The sequence below is a fragment of the Malaclemys terrapin genome, chromosome 2 (assembly GCF_027887155.1).
Source record: "Malaclemys terrapin pileata isolate rMalTer1 chromosome 2, rMalTer1.hap1, whole genome shotgun sequence".
Classification (NCBI taxonomy): Eukaryota; Metazoa; Chordata; order Testudines; family Emydidae; genus Malaclemys; species Malaclemys terrapin.
Window position 1 is genome coordinate 245,777,452 of NC_071506.1, and position 22,950 is coordinate 245,800,401.

At 40.9% G+C, this 22,950-nt stretch overlaps 1 protein-coding gene across 1 annotated transcript in view; it reads right to left on the reverse strand.

Annotated features, from left to right (window-relative positions):
* FAM171A1 (family with sequence similarity 171 member A1) overlaps positions 1 to 22,950 on the reverse strand; it is a 133,840-nt gene that overhangs the window by 49,506 nt on the left and 61,384 nt on the right. Inside the window, exons 2-3 of the mRNA XM_054020578.1 lie at positions 8,887 to 9,114; positions 937 to 1,029 (exon numbers count right to left, since the gene is read on the reverse strand). Of these exons, the coding sequence (XP_053876553.1) occupies positions 937 to 1,029; positions 8,887 to 9,114 (321 nt within the window). The remainder of the gene's footprint in view (positions 1 to 936; positions 1,030 to 8,886; positions 9,115 to 22,950) is intronic.

Genomic DNA, 22,950 nt, shown 5'->3' on the forward strand with positions numbered 1-22,950 from the left:
TGCCCATAAAAATGTTAGGAAATCCTTATTATATTAATATTCCATTGGGGCATGGCCATTTTACAGGATTACAAAACAGTAAAGAAAAGTAACACTCATTGTTTTTCATTAATTTTCTGATAAGAGGATATTTAAAAATTAGATGGAAAACTACTGCATGCTTTCCTACCAGCATGCACAGGTAAGATAACAGGCAGAAAGAGGTCCTGGCTTTAATTTGAAGGTTATCAAAGCATCTGTAAGAGCTTCATTAACAGACTAACCTCAGTAAATCAAATCATTCTAATGAAATTAGACCTGGGTCTAATTTACAGTACTTGAGTGACAGATAAATAGGTGGGTGAATTAACCTTCAATTCTGCTATTCAGCTGTACATTCAGAAGTCGCAACAGTGTGTCCACCTGACTGTTATTGCCGCTACATTAGTTTGCATTTTTGTGGTCATGTGATGAGGTCTCTATGCCGCATACTTTATCCTTTAAATCCAACCACAGTAATCACAGCAGTAAGAAGGAAGCAAATTAGAATGAATAACAGACACAAGTTTTATAACTAAACATGGTTCCATGATGTTAGATGACAGAATAAGAAGCCAATAAAGTTTTTGGAACTTCCATCTCTAGCTCTATTTAATATACCAAAAGGTAAGAAATTCTGAGATAGAAGAATAGCAGAAATTCTGGGAGATCGACCAGAACTCCTGTATACATTGAAGTTCAAACTGGTTTACCCTCAGGTTACTGACATGTAGACAGGGTTGAACTTTGACATAAAATAATTTAACAAAGTCATGATCTAGATTAGGGACCCAGATTTAAACTCTTAAGCACACAGGCTGAAATCCTGGCCAACTGACTTCAGTGGGGCCAGGATTTCATCCACTGTTTTTTAAATATGGTTTAAATTCCAATTCCAACTTCTACAAACAAACATACCTTGAAATCCCGAAACTATCTGGACTACGTCGTCATAGACCATTAGAGTAGCTGATCGTTCAGGAAGAAGTCCAAGGCTCAGAGAAGAAAACACTGTAGAAGGAAAGTGGTTTGAGTGGGATATATTTGAATTCTTTTTTTTTTTTAATTGTTATTAAAAAGATGTCTAAATCCAAGATTCTCTCATCTTTGTTAACAATTCTCTTGAATACAAAAGTATATTTTTTCTCTATTACCCTTAGAAGGACAGTCAGTCCAAAACACTATAAAAAGACTGAAAAGCAAATATTTTGTATACACAAAATTGCTCAGGTGTGTTTTATAAACCAAGTAACTAGGTTGACAGACTAATTTGTTATTGATCCAAACAACATATTTCACTTTCTGCCTCTGGTGAAGTTGAACACACTTGAGAGGAAGTAGAGTATGAAACAGAAAATTCGGAGTCAGGACTCTTGGCTTCTATTTCCAGCTCCACTAATGACTTAATATGGAATCTTAGGCGAAACCCGGAATCTACCTGGGCCTAAGTTGATTAATCTGTAAAATGATTTTACTTACCTCAGAAAGGTGTAGTAAGGCTTAACTATGAAGTATTTTGAGGTACTTAGATGAAATGCACTATAAAAGTGCAAAGTATTGTGGTGATTCTGTATCAACATGAGTTAAGCTTTTGTGCTTACCTTTTTGCAAAATACTCCCGAGTTTTTACAGAACTGAGCCTGCCCACCCACCATCAGCCCAGTACAGAAGGTCCTATATGCAGCAGAACCAGCGTGATTCTACTATGTGGTATAGAAAATGAGAAGGATGCAGAAAGTCTGCTGCAATGGAAACAAAGGCTTCATCTGCCTTAGCACACATGAGTTTCTTGGGGGAATTGTGTGGGTGGGCACTAGGCACCTGCATGCCAAATCTTCTCTGCATGCAGAGCAAGGGATATGTACCACAGCAGTCCTTGAGCATACTTCACCCTGCGACTGTAGCAACAGCAAGGAGCAGCTCTGCATCCGCTCCAGTGCTTTAGGGATGGGAGGAGGGAAAGAGGAGGAATTCCTCATGGATGTTATGTTCTTTGATGCAGGTGTTGTCTCTTAATCTGCATTTGCAAAGTGTCTAGAATATTTTGTATGTTACCACAATCTGAGGAAGAGATTTTTTTTAAAAGACCCTAAGCGATTTAGGGGCACTGGACCCATTGACTTTTAGGAGCTTTAGAAAATCTTCCTCTGAATTAATATTTTCTTTTACCCCAGCACCAATAAAGACCCTGTTGTAACCAAAACAGAAATACATTGGATTTCTGTTTCAAGCTTTCAAAATACTTTTTAAAATATGAAATGTCATTTTTAAATTAGGAGAAATACATTGACCATATCCACTTAATAAAACGTAACTCCTCATTAGTTCACATGAGTACTGGTGAAATCACAGAATAAAATTGACTATAACTCAAATTGCAGCTATTTCATAATAAGAACTTCCTTTTTAATATTCTACATGTCAAAGTGGATTTACACATCAGGCACATTAAAAGAAGAGCTATAGAGAAGGTAGTATAAAAGCCACACAATTAGAAAAACTGTTTGCTCTTACTCCAGTAATTTAATTTGTAGGAGTGAAAGCCAATGTAATTCAAGCACCCTGGAGAGCTGAATACAAGAATATGTGCCAATGTCTTTCCCCTCACATGCTGAGCCACAGTGCATAGGTAACCTTTGAACTTCCCTTGGGCTTTTTCTCAGCATGACAAATGAGGTGCCCTGAGCTCTTTCTCCCAAGATGTAAATTCTAATATGTTCTTTACATTAGGAGCTCAGGATATAATCAAGTAGTTTGGGAACATTTGGGGAACCAAAATGAAGACACATCAATGGCAACACCTTCCCTTTATTTTGGGTAATCTGAGTCTCTCCTACTGCGTTCTTGGGAGAGTTCTATTAGAACAAGATAGAATTTTTGAAGTGTAAAGAGCTGGTTCATCAGACAGAGGGATCTATTATACATATACACTGTATTTGATTACACAGCACCTTTCACACTCAAGGTAATTCCCAAAGTCATTAAAAAACCCCAACATGCATGATATACAAGTAGTACAAATAGTGTCTTTTCTATTATGCACTTATAAATAGTTAAAACAATGTCTAAATTAATCTTTAATTAGAGAGGGAATTTTGCTGTGTTCATAAAATAATTTTTTAAAGAGTTCTCCCCAACCCCCTCCCCAATCTTTTCTCTCCTGCAGCTTCCAGCTAAGTAATTTAAGGAGAAGGACTAACTAAGTGGCGAAATCCTGGTAATTATTTTTGTTGATATTTAGACCAAATTACTTTGTGCACAAATTATGAAAATACACCCCCCCCAGACACTTTCACCTTAAGTTATTATAGCAGCATCACTAGATCAGTGGCTGCATAGCCTTTCAGTGTTATGTTTTATTAGTTAATCTCCCCTTTCTCCCCCCCCCCCAGCCACAATTTAAGATTAACACACTTGATTGCTGCCTGGAATGGTATACCTGGTCCGTGTGGCAAAGCACACAGCAGAGCCTGACCCATACACTCGGTATTACTACTAAGTAAGTTTTAGCAACTTAATTGAGAAGTCACTTAAACTGTGGCCCGACATTAAGATCCATTTGGGTGCTGGGCTCTGCAGACGTAGAATTTGATGCAAGATCAGAGCCTAAATATGCTGTTTGTTTCACTTTTGGAATGCCACTCAGCTTGGACTGATCAATTTCATTTCTATTTTTAGTCCACTTCACTTTTTGGTTCTCATGAACTAGGAGAGCGCTGCAATGTCTGGGTTGTAAACACCAACATGAATGTTTAAATTTAAAAATATTCTTTATATTTAAAAAAAAAAATCAAACATTTAATATTCAGTTTTGTAATTAAAAAAATCCTCCATAAAACCTAAGTATTTGGGGCCGAAACTACTGAATAATGGTGTTCTCTAAAAGGGACAAAGTACAGAAAGTTTTCAATTTGGCCATACTGAATCTGCATTATATGTATCTAGTTGCAATGTTTTGCGTGGCCATTTAATCAGGAGAGGGATTAAGTTCAAGGTAAAGAAGACAAAGGGTGGATCCTGCTCCCACTGAACTCAATGGCAAATTGCCTATTGACTTCATGGAAGAATGACCAGGGCCAAAGAAATCTTTGTTTTTCCAAAATGTGCTCTTATTTCAGCTGCCTAGAAAAAAAGTCTTGATAAAACGTGTATACAGAGCCATTGCTTATCAGATTTCAATGGCTTATCAAAACAATAGCATCACATTTGATTGCCCTCTCTCAAGGTTAACATCAGAAGAAAACATGCCATGTAAGGGCACGCTTTATTCAAAAGAAACAGGAGAGGAAAGAGAAAAATTAAAAACATATAAGAGTCAATTGGCAATGCATGCACTAATGATAGGTCAGTTGTGTCTTTAGGAAATATAAGAAGAATGCTAAAGAAGCTGAGACTTCAGTGATTGATAGAACTAAAGGAGTTTTTACAGAAAAAGGATAACCACCAAAGCAGTTTCCAGTTTTGGAAGAGGCACAGACCTGCTGTCTGACCTTGGGAAAGTCACTTAACCTTCCCGGGTATGTCTACACTGCATCTCAGAGCAAGTCTAAAAATAGCTGTGTAGACATTGCTTTGACACTGCGACTCAGGTTGGAACTCGGGCTCTCAAGCAGTGCTGAGCCGGGGGTGGGGAGCAAACTGAGGGGCCGGCAGAGTAAAGCTGTATGTGTTAATGGGGCATACTGGATCACTGCTGAAAGAGGTCAGAGTTAAGGTTGCATGAGAAACCTTAACTCTGCATTTCCAGGTTTTCAGAAGTTTGAGTTTTGCTGAGCAAAGCATTCTGCAAGGGGATGACATACCCCCAAGCAACTTTGACTCTGCATTAGTGTAGTATTTTGCCAGTGAACTTCCTAGTCTTTTGAACAAGAAAAAAAAAAAAAAAAAAAGGTATGTTGTTGATAGGAGTTAAGATGTGATTTAGGCAGTTGTATATATCATGTCCCGCAATTTGTGTACTGACCCAAATCAGCCCATAGTCAACAATCCCTATGCCATGGTGTACTCTTTGCTCCCCCACAAACTTCTGCAACCTCATGTTCCAAGAATCTCCCAGAGTCAATATGTTGGCAAGCCTGGCAGCACGCATATTTCTTTGCCCTCAGCGGTCAAGATGGCAGTGATGTGAATTCCATGCCTCCACGCTCTACAGCTCTGCCAAAGCACCCCAACACTCCAGCATCCCACAGCTCTGCCAGTGCACCCCAACACCCATGTACCAACCAAAGTCTTTGGGGGGAAAATTAGACATGCGAATGCTTCTTGGGAAGGGAGGAGGAGTTGGGGGGCAGAGGAGCGGGGGATAGAAGGAGAGTGGGTTGGGACCCTTGGCAGAGCAGTGGAGTGCATATTTAGCAAGGTTGGGGTGCACTGGCAGAGCTGGAAGGTGCCATGCCTCCCTCATCTGAGCCCCCAGCTGTAGTAGGAAGAGAATCAGAGGCGTAAGCCCTTGTATCAGAGGCCTGGTATGAGGCCCGAGGCCTGAGCTAAAGTAATAGTCAAAGATTTACTAATATAAAGCAAAGACAAGCCGTGAGCAAGAGGCAGGAGCTGCTCACAGAATCTGTGAAGAGGGCTGTTATTACAGAAATACACATTCCTAAGAAGTGCACAGAGTACTCATAAAAGCACATCCTGATATCAAGTAGTATCAGAACATCCCAATATCAAGGATGTTACAAAATCATTCCCCAAGAATAACAGGAACACACTGTCAAGTATCAGGGTGTAGCCGTGTTAGTCTGTATTGTGTCAGACCCAGACCAGTGGGGTACAGGAGTCTAGTAGAGGGCAAATATACTGGTCACTGGATGAGTAGTTTTCTGTTCCCTGAGTGACCAGAGCAGGGGCTGCACTCGAGTAATCAGGAACCTGCTAGAACCAGTTAAGGCAGGCAGGCTAATTAGGACACCTGGAGCCAATTAAGAAGAAGCTGCTAAAATCAATTAAGGCAGGCTAATCAGGGCACCTGGGTTTTAAAAGGAGCTCACTTCAGTTTGTGGTGTGAATGCGAGGAGCTGAGAGTCAGAGTGAGTTGTGCTGCTGGAAGACTGAGGAGCACAAGTGTTATCAGACACCAGGAGGAAGGTTCTGTGGTGAGAATAAGGAAGGTGTTTGGAGGAGGCCATGGGGAAGTAGCCCAGGGAGTTGTAGCTGTCATGCAGCTGTTACAGGAGGTACTATAGACAGCTGCAGTCCACAGGGCCCTGGGCTGGAACCCGGAGTAGAAGGTGGGCCTGGGTTCCCCCAAACCTCCCAATTGACCTGGACTGTGGGTTCTTCCAGAGGGGAAGGTCTCTGGGCTGTTCCCCAACCCACATGGTGAATCTCTGAGGCAAGAAAATCTGCCAATAAGCACAGGACCCACCAAGATAGTGGAGGAACTTTGTCACAGTATCCACAAAAACAACAAGGAGTCCGGTGGCACCTTAAAGACTAACAGATTTATTTGGGCATAAGCTTTTGTGGGTAAAAAACCTCATAGTGGCATACAAGATGCATCTGAAGAAGTGAGGTTTTTTTACCCACGAAAGCTTATGCCCAAATAAATCTGTTAATCTTTAAGGTGCCACCGGACTCCTTGTTGTTTTTTTTTTGTTTTTTTTTTTTTTTTTAGGAACACACAGACTCCCCACCCCTAAAAGATAAGGTCAGGATGACAGTATGTAAAAGAGATGTTTTAATTGAAGCAACATGTATAAGGTTATGGGTGATGATTAGCCACGTCAGGGGCAGTAACTAACTATGTCAGTGGGGCAGTACATAACTTTGGCCTAGTTTTCACTTACCGGCTGGTCCGGAGGCACGCCATCGATGTTCTGGGATCGATTTATCGCGTCTGGTTAAGACGCGATAAATCGATCCCGGATCGATCCCGGAAGTGCTCACAATCGACGCCGGTACTCCAGCTCGCCGAGAGGAGTACGCGGCGTCGACGGGGGGAGACTTCCGGCCGCGTCTGGACCGCGGTAAGTCCGGAGTAAGGTACTTTGAATTCAGCTACGTTATTAACGTAGCTGAATTTGCGTACCTTAGTCCGAAGTCCGGACTAAGTGTAGACCAGCCCTTTGTTTGTATTGGAGTATAAAAATGTATCCCAGAGGGAATGTCTTTGTCTAGCCTGGGGAGGAACGGAAAGTCCTGCCGTTCACTGAGCTGTTCCATTGTTATGGGAATACATATATTAGTGGTTGGTAGAGTCTGCGGGATATTAGTACCATGCTTCATCAACAATAAACTTGGCTGGGTGCCTTCGTACCTTAACAGATCTTGTGGTCATTGGGTGGTTCGCTTAAGGTCTGCTGTGTCAGCTGTCTGCGCAGAGCTGGGACAGCACACAAAAACACCACACACACACACAGCCAAACATCTAACCCAGTGATTCTCAAATTATGGGTTGGGGCCCCAAAGTGGAATGGTACCCCATTTTAATTGGGTTGCAAGGGCTGGCTTAGACTTGCTGGGGCCCAGGGCTTCAGTCCAAGCCCCATCACCTGGGGCCGAAGCCCAAAGGCTTCAGCCTTCCGCAGTGGGGCTCAGGTTACAGGCCTTACTTGGTTATACCCCCTTACTTGGGGCTGAAGCCCTTAGGCTTCAGCTTTGCCCTCTCCCGCGCCTGGGGCAGTGTGGTTCGGGCAGGCTCAGGCTTCTGTCCCCCCTCCTGGGGTTTTGTAGTAATTTTTGTTGTCAGAAGGGGGTGGCAATGCAATTAAGTTTGAGAACCCCTTATCTAACCATACCAACCTCTCTCATTTGTCCCCATTTATGCCCCTCTATAACTCCCCTCCCCTCGTTGCAGCCCCAAACCCCTCTCCCCCAAATCCCTCCACTCCTCTGCCCCCTAATACTCTTCCCCTCTCAGGAAGCATTCACATGTCTAATTTCCCCCCCACACAGTCCTCCCAAAATCAAATGGCCACCCTTGACTCACAAATTGTAGCCACCGCCAGCCACTCAGTGCAAAACTCCTTTTGTCTTAGGTGGGGGCTTGTGATTAATTGGTCTGTAGTTATGTTAATAGAAGGGTCAGTTCAGAGCCATCCAGGGTGAGCTTACTGTCAAACTCAACAAGCTCTGTGATTCACCCAGTGATTAGTACCCCACAGTTTAACAGTATAAAGGAGCAGAAGGAAACTGGGGTTTTTTGGGGGCATGGGGGAGGTGGCAGGATGTAACTTGGGAACCCTTCAGCCAATTGACCCCAAATTTGGTCACTAACAATACCCTGCCCCTCCATGAGGCACACCAAATTTCAAAGCAATCTGATTAATCATTTGGATTTAAGAGCACTTACAAAAGGCACACTTTAAACCACATAAAATGGCAGGAATGAAAACCTGTTAGCCATTTTGTATTAGCAAAAGCACAGTGTATAAAAAAAAAAAGTACATTTTCTTAACATTTTTTCTCAGTTTGGGTCCTCCAAATATTTAGTGGATGCCACATGCTGCCTTGGGTAAAACTCAACAGATTGAGACCACAGTGACCGGCATCTCATAAATAGTTTGCTCTTTAGCTATACCCCTTCCCCCCAACCTAGAAACTTCTTTTTAAAGTGCCTGTTTCAGGTTTATATCTCTGGAACTCTTCGCTCAAATGACTCCAAATCTGAGTCACTAACTCCACTCTTCACCCTCCTGAAGCACACCAAATTTCAAAAAGAAATCTGACTAAACGTGTTGATTTTAGAGGATTTAGATCAATTTTTACAAAGATGTCCAGATGAGTGGTGCTTGTGTGCCTCTCTAATATTTTTCTCCCCACAGCCACCCAGGGTTACAATCCTAAGTGTTAAGTCAGTCACACGTAATTTTGTAACTTCCGTTAGATGCAAAGTCTTACCTCCGAACAAAAATAAACATCTCTTACCAGGCAATCTTGTGGGTTTCCATGGTGCAGAATTTGGCACATAAGCATGTTTAGTAGCAGTAACAATCAGCTGATTGCCCAGCTTATACTGAAACTTGATGAAGGCAGTGCCATCTGCTCCTGAGGTTCCAGAGGCAATGGAAATCTGGTTGGTAAAAATCTCAATGAAGGCTTCAGTTACCGGCTGATGTGTGCTGGCATCGCTTACATGGACCTTCAGCGTCACTTCTGTAATGACAGACAACCACAATGATTAGCCTTGGAAAACGTTTGTTATATGTAGTATTAGTTAGAACAAACTAAGATGCTAACAGTAAGATACAGGGCTCAATGGTAATCTCTGACATACAGATGTATATTGCTATCGATCTTCCCTACCTATGATTCTCTATTTTAGGTCATGGCCCTCCAGAGAGGTTTCTTAATTCTATAGAGCTGCCCCCTGCCAGTACTGCATGCACAAGCACAATGTTTCATATATATCATTTATATGTATGGGTTCTGTCACACACCGCAGGAAACCTGCCATGCTCCCCTGATCTTTACTCTGCTGTTAGCACAGAATATTGAGGTGCTTATACTGCACCCATCACCATAGTATCTGGGCAGAAGACAACCAGTCAGCATAAGCAGCAAAAAGCAATGGCCCGAGGCAGAACAACTTTATTCACACTAGAATTTCAGAAACAGCCACAATGGTGCATTTTACTGGGGAGTGGCTTAATTTGTCCTTACTCCAGAAACTAACTACTCCTGCAAGTGCCTTCAGATGTACAATTTATTTGTCCAAATTAGAGGCACTCTTATGCCTTTAAAGTATGTGCTACGTCATATTGCATTTGATGGATAAGAAGCCAGATATACACTGTGCGGCTTGTGCTACCAAGTTCCTCTATTTCCAGGACAGTTTCCCCTCCCCACAATAGTCCCCGACTGACCCCACCCCAATAGCCACTACCATAGCAGCAGCCATGCCCTGTGTTCAGCACAGCGCTCGAAGTGCTAGCAATGGTTCCATCCTTTCACTAAAGCACTACTCAGGCTTCCCCTTTGCCATCTGTTATCCTCTCCCTCCCATTCCCCAAAGTATGGGCCTGACCCATCCCTCCCACTCTCCCATTTTACGCAAATCTGCTGCTATCCCACTCCCTCCCCCTATCGCCGCATACCCGATTCCCCAAAGCACTGAGATAATCTGATGCAACCCTCGCCTTCCTGTTCATGGGAATTCAGCCAGACTCCTCACTGACAAGCATGTTGCTCATGCTCCAAATGCAACTAATTTCTTCATGTGCTGCAGAAGGAACAGAGCATGACCTCATTTTCACTTCAACTATATTTATAAATAAGCACTAATTCTTTTATATAAAACAGTAAGGGGGATTAAGTTCTGCTGCATGTATAAATATTTTGTAGTATTAACCATTTCAATTTTATTTTAAACTGTACATACAGGCACTAAAGCAGCAAGAAATAATAGCAAGTAAAGCAAGAGGGCAACAAGTCTTTCCTGTAAAGTTCAGTGGTTAAATAATACTGAGTATGCTAGTGAAGATGAAAACTTGTCTAATGAAATCCTTCAAGTAACAGCACCTCCCCTTATGGGCCATGCATCAGCAAGAAAATATTAGGTCCTTTCAGAAATTTACACCCAAGAGGCTTGTCTACATGGCCCCGCAATTCGTATTACAGGGGTGTGAATTGCAGTATCTACTAGAGTGCAGTGCTGCACTGTAACTCCCCTGTGTGGATCCTGCAGGTGCAAATTAGAAGGTACCTAAGAAGTCACAATTCAAGGTAATTGCACCTGCGTTCCTTCTCTGTGGTCTCTCGATGGCACCCAGTCAGGCTCCCAGTTCCTCAGCCATCACCTATTGTGGGTAGAGACCTGCATCTCCCTCCCTCCTGACTGGAGTCTTTTGAGGCTGCACAGTTCTCCCCAGCAAGCCAGACCGCCTAAAAGGCCAGCGGATGTGCTTTGCTTTCTCTCCAGAGACTATGAACGGCATAATTGCTGCAGTCACAAGATACCACACTGTTCTTTCTGAGCAAGCACATTTATTCTCAAGGTGAAAGCATTACAGAGAAAACATAATTAAAAACGATAAAAGAACCTACATCCATGCAAAAACGTTTACCAGAGGTCACCCCAACTCCAGCCTCAGGCTATGGTAGGTGTCAGTCCTTCAAAACCCACAACAGGGTATTCCCGTGATTACAAATTCTAAACTGTCTCAGATTCTGAACCAGAACCACCATGAATAGTTGAGTCTTTCCTTTGTAAAGCTTGGGCCTTTGATAGAGGCCTCATGCAACAGGTGATCAGCAGACAATGGTCCACTCATCAGGGCATAGCTTCGAAAGGCTGGGTTTTTGCACAACCAGAGGTGGGGAATTTGCATTAACCCCTCCCTAGATATTCCCCAGAAAAACTACTTAGCACTTTGGCACATTCTTGTCTGGCACATTGTTCAATATAGTCCTTTGAATCCCTAGGTCTCACATCTCCCCCGTAGAGAAGTTACATACGATCGCTACCTGCAATAACACATAAACTCTTTATTTAATATAATGGAACCCAAAGTAATGTAAACTTAATTCAATAAGGTCTCCCAAGGATACTGCAGGAAATTACCATATCTGTCACAACTAGTTTGTGTTAATGCAGCATGTTAATGCATACTAGATACCTTTTAGTTTGTGCCAGAAGTGTCCACAGGGAGCAGTCAGAGCGCAACACCCTAGTGCATACTGCAATTCACACCCCTGAAGTCTGAACTGCGGGGCCATGGAGACATAGCCAAAGACTGCACTTACAAGCGCAAGAATGCTAAGTGCCAGAAAGCCCTAAACAAAAATCCCATTTTAATTCATCATCGCCAAAACACCTCATTTTGTAACTTGGCAACCAAGGGTGCCAGTTTAAAGTAAATCAGCATGAAGTATATTCTGGTCATTAAAGATTCTGGGTTTTGTTCCCAGTTTTACATTTAATAGTTAAAAATCCTAACATATATTGAAAAAAAAATGTACATACACGTGTATTGCAGTAGACCCGGACACTAACGTATAACCATACACATGGTGCCTCATAAGGAGTCCCACCTTAAATACTAGTCACAGACTATTTTTCTACATGTATTTAAGAAGTAGAAAGGCAAGGAGTGAAATGCGCTGTTATTTTTGAAATCTGCAGAAGACAAGTGTTCTTAGATCTGAAGTGAGATAGGCAAGTTGTTAGCATTTCTTTTCCTTTTGACTTGCCTAACAAAAGCTAGAAGAACAAGGGCAGCGAAGGATAACGAGGCATGCATAAAAAAGGAGGGCAAGGAAACAAGGCTAACTGAACATTATGGTAACAAGAAATGTCGGTAACATAAGAAGCACAGTTCTAAACAACTAGAACTAATAATATGCCAAGAGAGATCTAGAATGGAATAGGGGAGGAGACCAGAAGTGAAAACTGACAAAATGTCATACATATTGAAATTTTTCTCAAAATTTAAAATTTTAGAAGCGATCACTAATAGAATTGAACAAGTGATGAAGATATTTTTATTACTATCTATATGTAAATCTTTTTCTCTTTCCTAAAAGAGAGTGGAGGACTATGGGTCCTCCCTCCAGGACACCCCATTCAGATTTTCTTCCTATTTCTTCTCCACACAAAGCCCTGTGTCAAGGTAACTCTTTCTCTCCAGTAAGAGATCAGGGCTAGATCTGACTGTCCGCAGGAATACTGCTACCAGTCTGGTACAATAAAGGCCATTGGACAGCAATGCATCCTGCACTTCTGGGAAGTTAGGAAAACATACTGGAAATGCTGTTCCAAGTCAATGTCACTAGATCACTCACTCAGATTTTATCTATTCCTTCCTCTTTTTTTTTTTTTTTTGGTACTGGAGGAAAAAAATCCCTGTAGATTGAACAAAGACATCCAGTTCCTCTTTCCTTGTTTATCTTAAATGACACATTGTGAACCCGCAAAGACCTACTTAAACAAGGGTTCTCCCTCCCCCACAGCTCCTTTTTGCTTCTTATCTAATCCAACAGTGAAGTCACAAATACTGAACCTGCAGCACCACAACAATTTCCACAGCAATAGACTGATTACAAACTTCAACCAGGCGAGAAATTGCTGCAGGAAACCCTTTCTCAAAACAAAATGGTGTTAAGAATGAGGCCCCATAGTAAGATCATCTCTATAGAAATGGAAAAGTCAGAGGAAATCTAACTGCTGCACAGAGATCACAGCCAGAACTGAAATACTAGAGTAAGTTCTATTTAAGGAAGAGATGGGAAGTGAGGGATTTAAGGAGGGTGGGGAGAGAGAAAGATAAAGACAGTAAGCAATTCTAGATCAGACAGTCTGACCTCAAGTTAACAGTGAGGTTTTAGAGTGAATTATTAGATACACCAAAAAGGAGTGTTTAATTAGTAAAAGCTGCTTTAGGAGAATCAGTATGAACTCAGGAAGACAGTATTTAAAACGTTTGGCAAAGTTGTCAGCTGGAAATATCAAGAAGATAGACAGAGGAGATGTAGCAGATGCATTATTCTTGATTTTACCAGAATACCACAGCAGAGAGCCACGTTAGAATTAAACACATATGGGACTCAAAGGAAGACTCCAACATGGTTGGAAAATTGGATGAAGAGCAGAAAGCAGAGAATGCAGGGGGGTGGGGGTGGGGAAGAGGGGAAAGATGTACACAGAGAATATGCACTACGGAAGAAGAGTCAGTAGCAGTCTTCTGAAGAACTATATTAGCGTTGTGCTTTTTTATTTACAAAAGTTATGTTCATTCATTAAAACTAGCAGAAAACAAAGTGTCTATTGATTCTATAGGTAAGGTCTTGGAGGAAGGGAGGGAAAAATTAAGGTTCACAGCATCATTGCAATTACAGTGCCTTAGCAATGTTATATGCCTAAAGCAAGTCTGAGACTCAGCTATATACTAACTCCTTTCTTTCAGATGCTCCCAGGGCACTGTCTGGATGGGCAAAAAGGACAGGCAGGCTTGTCTACATGAGAAAGTTGTACTGGTTTAACTTAAGGTGTGATTCTAAACCAATTTAAGATAAATCAGTGCAACTTGTGTGTGTAACAATGCCTGTTTTTCAACCACATTAGTTCACTTGAGTTAGCTTAACATGATCAAAGTCCTGACGCTCATTAAGATACTAGCTAATATATTTCAAACCACATTAGCTGGCCACATGGTAGCTAGTAGGGCGTGGTTAGCAGGCCCAGGTGTACTCTAGTAAGGAGCTAAAAGGATTGAAAAATACACCATTTTTGCACATCAAGACAGAGACATCGATGATAAACTATCGTAGCAGTGTCAAAATGCTGAACTATCTGCAACTCCTACTGCTAATTTCCCTGTGCTGAACTGGTACCTCCATAAGCAATAGTTTCTGTTGGTCTCTGAGGAAATTTTGCAGCTGTACAAAGAAAACCTCTTACTCAGCAACCCAAAATATCATTGAACACTGGGGAAAAAGAAATAATGCATATATTTATATAATAAAAATAGAGATGAATGATGGAATGCTATTGTCATACCTTCTGGAGTGGCTCACAAGCGTGAGTGCCAACCTCAGGGCAGACTATTAAGAAGCAGGGGAAAAAACGCAAACTGGTGTATGTTCTAGAATTAGATTTCATCAACCCAGTATCAAGTGTGAACTCCTCTAGCACTATAACAGCCTTAACATGGAGTCACAGACAGTCAGTCCACTTGGGCACTCTGGTCTATTTTGCCACCCAGGCAAGCTAGTCTTTGTGACCAATGGTCCCTTACATAAAAAAATCATAACAATATTCCCCAAAGGACCAGTCACTTTCCCCAGGTCAATTGTACCATCTCTCACCAAAGACTACACTTGTAGCCAATCCTGTAATAAACTAGATTTACTAACTAGGAAAAAGAAGTGAGAGTTATTTACAAGATTAAAGCAGGTAATATAACACATACAAATGAGTTACAGTTGCAGATTCCAAAAGATAATAGAAAATTCTATGATAAGCAAACTTCATATGTCCTTTAGGGCTAACCTCAGTAAAACATCAGGGGAGGGGGTGTCTTTTCCTTATGCTTAATGATTCTTGGCCCTTTAGAGCCCAAACAGCAAAAAAGTACCTAGTTTATCCTTGTCAGGGATTTATATCTCCTTTTTCCCAGAGTGCAAGCTGATGGGATGAGTTTATGTGCAGGTCTCCTCCCCATAGAGGGAGTGAGGAGTTCAATTAACAAAGTCTTTGTTCTTTTGGTATCTCACAATGGTGCATTTGGTTTCAAAAGCTTTCTGGCTGAGCAAAACCTAACATCTTGTGTAGGAAGCCAGCATTTGCATTAGAAAGGCTTCTTTCCTGTTTGATGTGTTACGAGTTACGGAGGGTTACAATGCAAACATTTGGTATTGCTTTAAAACATAGCGTACAGATAAGTGAAACTAATACATGCAGCATCCTACAAGCTATTCATAAGGTCTAAACACCAAAAACTTTCTTACAACTCTAATATCTATCCTCACAATACTGACACAGGTGAACCAGACTGGTTTCCCGCTATGCATCTCTCAATGGTCAACGCCGCCTTGGCATGAGCTGGCACCTGGTTTGCCAGCATCACAGCAATGACAAAAGAAAATACTCTAAAAGAATAGATCCATCAACACATGAGTCAAAGGGGCGTGTTGGGGTGCTGGAATTGAGTTTTTACCTTAGTTCATACAAAGGAAGCAGAGCTATCTTTTTTCAGGCTTTTTTTTTTTTTTAAAAACTTTCCCATTTCAGGAATATCATCAAGACTTGACTCTCTGAATTTTGCTAGGGGTCTATCTGGAAGATTAGACAACTGGGGAGGGAGCTTTCACAGCCATTAATTGAAGGAGCTCTGGCAAAGATATTTTCACTCAATTGTATGTCAATAAAATAGGGGTTAATTTAAAAAGTTTTAAGCTTTAAAAATCCCTTACTATCTAATGCACTCAGGTGTAGCTTCCTTAATACGTGTGAGTGACATAGTCCTACTGGCTCTCCAATAATCCATAATATCTTCCAGGAAAAACCAAAAGAGATGAGACCCAAATCCCCAATCCGCCCTCTTTTAAAAAACAACCACTCTCTTTTCAGGCCTTCTCTACACATCATAAAACAGCAGAGTAAGAGAGCTTTTGTTTTAGGCTTTGCAGACTCCTGTTTAAATGTATCTGAAAACTGATGGGTGGCAAATCTGGCAGTTGTAAATGTTTTGCTTACAAATAATAAAGTGTTAAAAGAGACCTGTGGAAAAATCTTATGACTTAGGACTCAAGAATTCAAAAGGGAAACAGGGACTACAGATAATAACCAGAAAATTAGTAACGCAGTAGATATAGAGTTAATCCATGAGACAGGATCAGAGCCACTACAGTTGTGCACTCAAGCAAGTGCTACTAGCCAGAGTCGTCGTCTTTACAGTTTTACATTCCTTTGTGCTCCCGAGCAATCACATCCTATTTGTTTTTACAACAAGGACAAGCCAAAAACTACTAGTTTGAGTGAAAGCAGTCACTTAACTATAACTCTCAATTTCCAGTACTAAATTTATTCTCAGCTATATAAAGAAAACCAGTATCCTCAAGGTTATCATTTGGGAAAACCAAATCTAAACACTGACATTCAAACCTAAAATCCTATCTGGCTTTTCAATCTTTTTAAGAGTTTTTACTAAATCTAAATGTCATTTGAAGAACCCACTCGATGCCGTGTTTCATGAATCATGTTTTCCCTTATCAGATACCAGTTTCCTCAAGAACTGAGGCCAGTCAGTGTAGTCTCGCAAACCAGCCTCTTGAAAATCGTTGTGTTTTACTGACATAAGCAAATAATGGCATATACAATTGAAGGGCCTGATCCCGAGAAGTGCTAAGTATCAGAACTTCTACTGAAAATAAAAGAGAAAAAACAACAACAATAGAATGAAGTTGTAACTTTAAGCCAGTAAAGCACTGTAGCTTCCTATTGGATTTAGGCCCCAATTCTAGAAACTGATCTGTGAGAACACCCTTCTACATCTGTGCAAAGACCCACTGATGTCAACTAGGCAGAGGTCTGCTTCTGATAAGCTTTACAGAATCAAGGCAGTAATTATGCATCTTTGGGACTTCCCTAAGCAGGGACAAACTCAGGATATTCAAAATTAAAAGCTGTTTAAATTCCTAGATTGTGATTAAAGAAGACAAAAAAAAAAAAAAAAAAAAAAAAAAAAAGGGAAAGGAAAACAGTCTGCTCATTTAAAAAGAAAACAACAACACAGTTATTAACTTTATTTAAAGCTACTTCCTCCACACAGTTTAAGTTTACTGGCAACACACTTGGTTTTGATACCTACATGCCAAATGGATAAGTTTTTCCTCTTTTTGCTTTAAACCTTTGGTCCATTTGTAAGGTCATCCTTTCTGAACAATAGGATTTCCATTTATCTTGGGGGAAATATTTGATAGAAAAAGAAATGTTCCACACCCTCTTGTCACAAATGCCAGCTCAAGTATTTATTTAACATACAATAGCAAGAAGTCTTTTTTTTTTTTTTTTACCAACAATCGAGGTTTTAAAATAATAGAGTAAGTGTATGCAAGTGGCTATGTGTGGGGCAAGGAAGAGTGTGCATAAAACATGTATCCACCAGCCAGTAACATATGGACCTTGAATTGGCTAATGAAAGCGGTTTTGGTAGGTTGCATTAACATGAACCACATCAAATAGTGAATCAAGCAAACCTGTAAAGGATCCACATCAAAACCAGACAAAACATGTACAAAACAGGGACCAATCCTGCTATAGGGGTATCTAATACATGGAATTATTTTGGTTCTATAAGAATTATTTTGGGGAAGGTCTACAGCCTGTGTTATACCGGAGGTCAGATTAAATGATCACAGTGGTCCCTTCTAGCCTTGGCATCTATGCATCAAAAGAGGGAAGGAAAATGCAGATATACTGTGTGGGTCACGACACGACATGATTGCTAACACCTGGGCCAGATCTCAGCTAGTTCTAAATTGGCATTGACTTCAGTGGAGCTGTGCCAATTTACAGTAGCAGAGGATCTAGCTCGAAAGGTCTGCTTCTGATTTCTGAATCTGTACGATCTCTGATGCTGTGGTCAAATTCTTTATAATTCTCAATTGCTAACTTTATCCTGTAAAGAGCATTATGCAAGCACATGAAACAGCAAAAGCAAACCTCACAGTGACTTGCCAAAATGTTCCTGTGTGGCAATGATTGAACCGAACTTCTACAAATAAAAGTGTCAGGTGCCAAACTGGCAATTTATTAACAAAATTTGCTAAACAAACCAAAACAAAAGAAGCAGCTAAACAAATCCTGGTTAAAACGAGGTAACTGATATCTTACGAGAAAAGTTTAATGTATTAACAGCAAATATAAGCACCTGTTTGCTGAGAACTCACTCATTCAGCTTGCCAGGCAGGCTTTTATAGCCAATGAAAAGTTCTCCTGAGATCTAGCATTAAAAACTGTCTCCTTTTATAGTGCTAAATGCAGCGAGCTTTGTTTGGGGGTAACTCTGGGTTTTTCCATATCTCTGGATTGGATGCCGCTAGTTGTGTAATTAATAAGACCCAGCTCTTTTAGAGAAGAGGCAATCTGAAAAAGTTTATGTCAAAGAAAAAACAACAATTAAGCAGCAAGGATTCACACACCCTGTTTGAATCCTGGTCCACACAACTGGGTGGGGGCATTCTCCCCCCACACCTAATAAATTGTACTCCCCTGAGCAACAGGGTGACAATGGGTGAACGGAGTCCCTTGCAGACAAAGAGGTAATAAAATGGAATAGCTGACCAGCCTTAGAAAAAAAAGACAGGGAAGATTTTCTATCAAAGCTCACAAGCTAGCAGGTAAATATATCTGGGGACCTTGTACTTCTGCAGTTTGACTTCATGGGCATAGATCAGCAGCACACTAGAGTTGCCTGCAAGCCCCATAACAAGGATAAAAAGTCACCTGTTAGAGTCTCCATTCCTAGGAACTCAAAGGCAAAATAAGTAGTAGTGCCTAACTTCACTGCTGCCTGAAATCTAAGCCCCTATACTGAGTCCCTTTGCTAGTCTGACAGAGTTTGTGTTTAGGGCACAGTACAAGGCCTATCTCTAAGGCTTTTAACTAAAGGGAAATGCAATTTTGTCTTGTGGTGATGGAATCCCTCCCTCCCCCCAAAATACTCTGCTATATTAAGTTATGTATGTGCTTCCTGCAGTAATCTTGCACCTTCTTATAAATCAAAAGTAAAAACATATTCATTTAGCCCAACTTATATATCTATATATTAACAATACGCAAATGTGTATTCTAAACCAGAGGCAAAAAACAATAATTGAACAGAAGGTAAACTAGAGTACTCCTATGCCATTTCCAGTGACAGCCAGGCTACTGCAGAAGCATGTACTTGGGTGGGTGAGGGATCATTTGAAAATATTCATCACTTGACTGTTCCATATATAAAACAGGGCTTGCAAATCCCGAGCTGCTACAACCTAGGATGCTACCACAAATTAATTTCTTGTAAAAATGGTAGGAATTTGCTTTAATTTAAAAGTGAGAAAGCTATATGCATAATTCCTAGATGAGACTCTGATGCCCTATTGTAAAGTGATTAAGCAAGGGTTTATAATTAACCTGAAACTTGCATGACTATGAAACTCATGAATAGCAATAGTTACATTAACAGCCCCAGCTTTGATCTTTATAGGAACCATGCGTGACACTCACTATTACCCAAAACTTGTATTTTATACACCCTGCACTATAAGATGCTGCTGCCAGGGAGCGCAGACAGAAGTAGAGTTTGAAGGCTTTAGCTTGCCACACATGTAATTGTAGCCCAGTGGGCCAGCTTACCTCTATTATATTCACTGCTTTGCATTATATTCTGCTTTATTAAATTCAGCAGTAATGCAAAGAACCTAAAGCAGGGGTCAGTAACCTTTGGCACGCGGCTCGCCAGGATAAGCACCCTGGTGGGCCGGGACGGTTTACCTGCCGCGTCCACAGGTTCAGCCGATCGCAGCTCCCACTGGCCACGGTTTGCCGTCCCAGGCCAATGGAGGCAGCGGGAAGCGGCGGCCAGCACATCCCTCAGCCCGCGCCACTTCCTGCCGCCCCCATTGGCCCGGAGCAGCAAACCACGGCCAGTGGGCGCTGCGAACGGCCGAACCTGCGGACACGGCAGGTAAACAAACTAGCTTACCCTGGTGAGCCGCGTGCCAAAGGTTGCCGATCCCTGACCTACAGGCTTGTATCCTGTAAGACATTGGCTTTAGCAGTTAGCATGAGGCTTGAGGCCTACGAACTTTGGAATAGATAAACTTAGGTAACTCATAAGTTTTGGGAAACTGGAAGTAGAGTGTAGGGGGGAATTGTGTCCAGAATGACTTCAGCCAACCACAGAACATGAGCTGACACCAGCTTCTGGAAGATTTTGGACAGAATATAGGACTGCAAGAGTGCCATGGCAACGAATTGATGTACATGATAATGGGGTGAAATCATAAATACACTAATCTATAGAAAATGGACACCTTAACATTGGTAAGGGGAGGAAATACAAATAAGGAAGAGGGGAGAAACCCCTATTGAATATGCTTTAGACATGGTAATACCAGCATAACATATTATAAAAGTGGCATCCCAGAGCAGTAGGGAAGAGAGATGTAGCCCTTGGGAGGGGCCAGAGATGGCCACTGGTGAAGATAAAGAAGGTGACAGTGATGAAGATGATAATGGCTAACATGTCAAATTATTCTGGAAGGGATGGTGTATTTTCTATATTATCTCTATCTACCTTACTGAGTTAGAGTGTGTGGGACTTTGCTAAATGTATTATAAATTATTTATTTGCAAATAGAAAAGAGTTCCTATAGTGTGAGTATTGCACCTGTGCACATCGGGGTTCCCAACGATATAATAATTTTAATAATACTTGGCCTGATCTTGGGATAAGAACTTGTCAACCCTCAAAGTGATAACTGGGAATTTTTATTTATAATCTATAGATCAGTCTACATATGCATTCTTTACTAGACATGAAAAAGTAATCCTGGTTTTTAAAAAATCCACTCTTTCCCAATGGATTCTTTTGAAACACAGGTGAGAAATCAATACAAGAGTAAAGTTATGCACTGATATTTTTCAGCTGCTGAGCATTACTTCTCCACTGCTTCAAGTTAAAATCAGGTGATGTTGCAACATCACCTATGAGATGTTTCTAGAATGACAACACACAGATGAGCTGAAAACGCTGCACAGCCCACAAGGATTTTAGGCCAAAATTGCATGTAATGTACCAGTAGCCTAATTTGAAAACCTTCATCTTCAAGAATCCTTTGCTGTACATATTAATTTTTCTTGGAATGGGGTCTCAAAGCTGCAATTATGTTAAATAATCAACACACATAACTGTAAGAATACATCAGAGACACATTTATTAACTACTCAATATAATTGAAACTGGATACACATGCTAGGGCAGGGAAAGCAGGCATGCATTAATTTTGCTTATTCCAGAGTATTTTTAAATCCTACTTCATATTTCTGAAATCAGTAAAGCTCAGTTTTGAAAGCAAAAGTGGGATGTGATCGCTGAAGGAAGCATGATTCTATAAACCTTTCTCAAGCTGCATGAGTACTCCCATTGACTCCCACAGAATTGTACACACGAGTCAAGGCTGCAGTGCAGACTCAGATTCTGTGTATTTGAACTCTACCTAAGCACTTACATGCTCCCATAATTGAAGCAACTGAGCAGTGAATTTACCCTCACATCATCCCTCTGAGGTATTACACTCCTGTTGGGCAGATGGGGATCTGAAGCACAGAAAGATCAACTGGAATAGTCAAAGTCACACGGGAAGTCTGGGACAGAGTTGGTAACGGAACTCACATCTCCCAAGTCCTACTCCAGTTCCTGGTCTTATGTTTAAGACTCTTCAGCACTTAACTACATCTCTGTGGTTATTCTGGCTTACAGTCAACACCAATTTTTCTCCCCCTTCTTTGACAAGCCATGTTTTGATGTCTATAGTTGAAATAAACAATAGTAATGGGATATTTATTTTTGGTTGCTTCCAGTAGGGTGGAGGCTTGCTATTCTTGCATGACTCGCATGTACTTATTAAGTCTCCTACCTATCATGGCAGTGATTGTGTTTCTTTGTGGTCCAATTTACTTGTTATTATACAGACAATAGATGCGATAGTGATCATGACAGTGGTTGGGACAAAGCTTCACTTGGGGCTATCTAGGCATATACAAAGGTATATACAGTACTTGCAAACTGGGCTGAATACATAAAAGCATCTTAAGTCATCTGAAGATTTTCTTGTTGGCATATCACACTGAAAACACATATCTAACTTGTTGTTCACTATTACTTCTAAGAGTCACTTACCTTTACTTCTTTCTAAGGTCCCTCTATTATTCAATATCTGTGTTTTGATTATTTTTCCTCTTCGTGCACTAACATGAATTTGTCCATACTGAATCCAATCTTATTTCCTACAAATACTTCCAACATCTCCAGGCCTCTGCATTATTTCTGCCCTCATCAATGTTTGTTGTCCTATTTAAAATCATTTGCAGATTTAATTAACCTACAGTTTATCCCATCTTCCAGATAATTAATGAAGATGTTAAACAAGATGAGACCCAATGCAGATTCCTATAGCAGCCTACTATAAAACTTCTCCATCCTGACAGGTAGCCACTTGTCATTACCATTTGTATGCGCCTTCATCCAGTTACCAATGCATGCAGCAACATTCTCATCCAAGGCAATTTGAATTAATTTTTCAATTAATGTTTTCATGAAGGCTGCTGTACCATGTAAATTTTAGCTGTGATGACTGCCTAAATATTCAGTGCATGACAACTGATTCAGCAAACAAAACTTGCTCTATTTAAATTACTGTAATAGTTTATAGTAATCTTAACTTTTGATCTTATTCTTGACAGATAATTTTAAAGCTACACACATCTAAATTAAATTTTAAAAT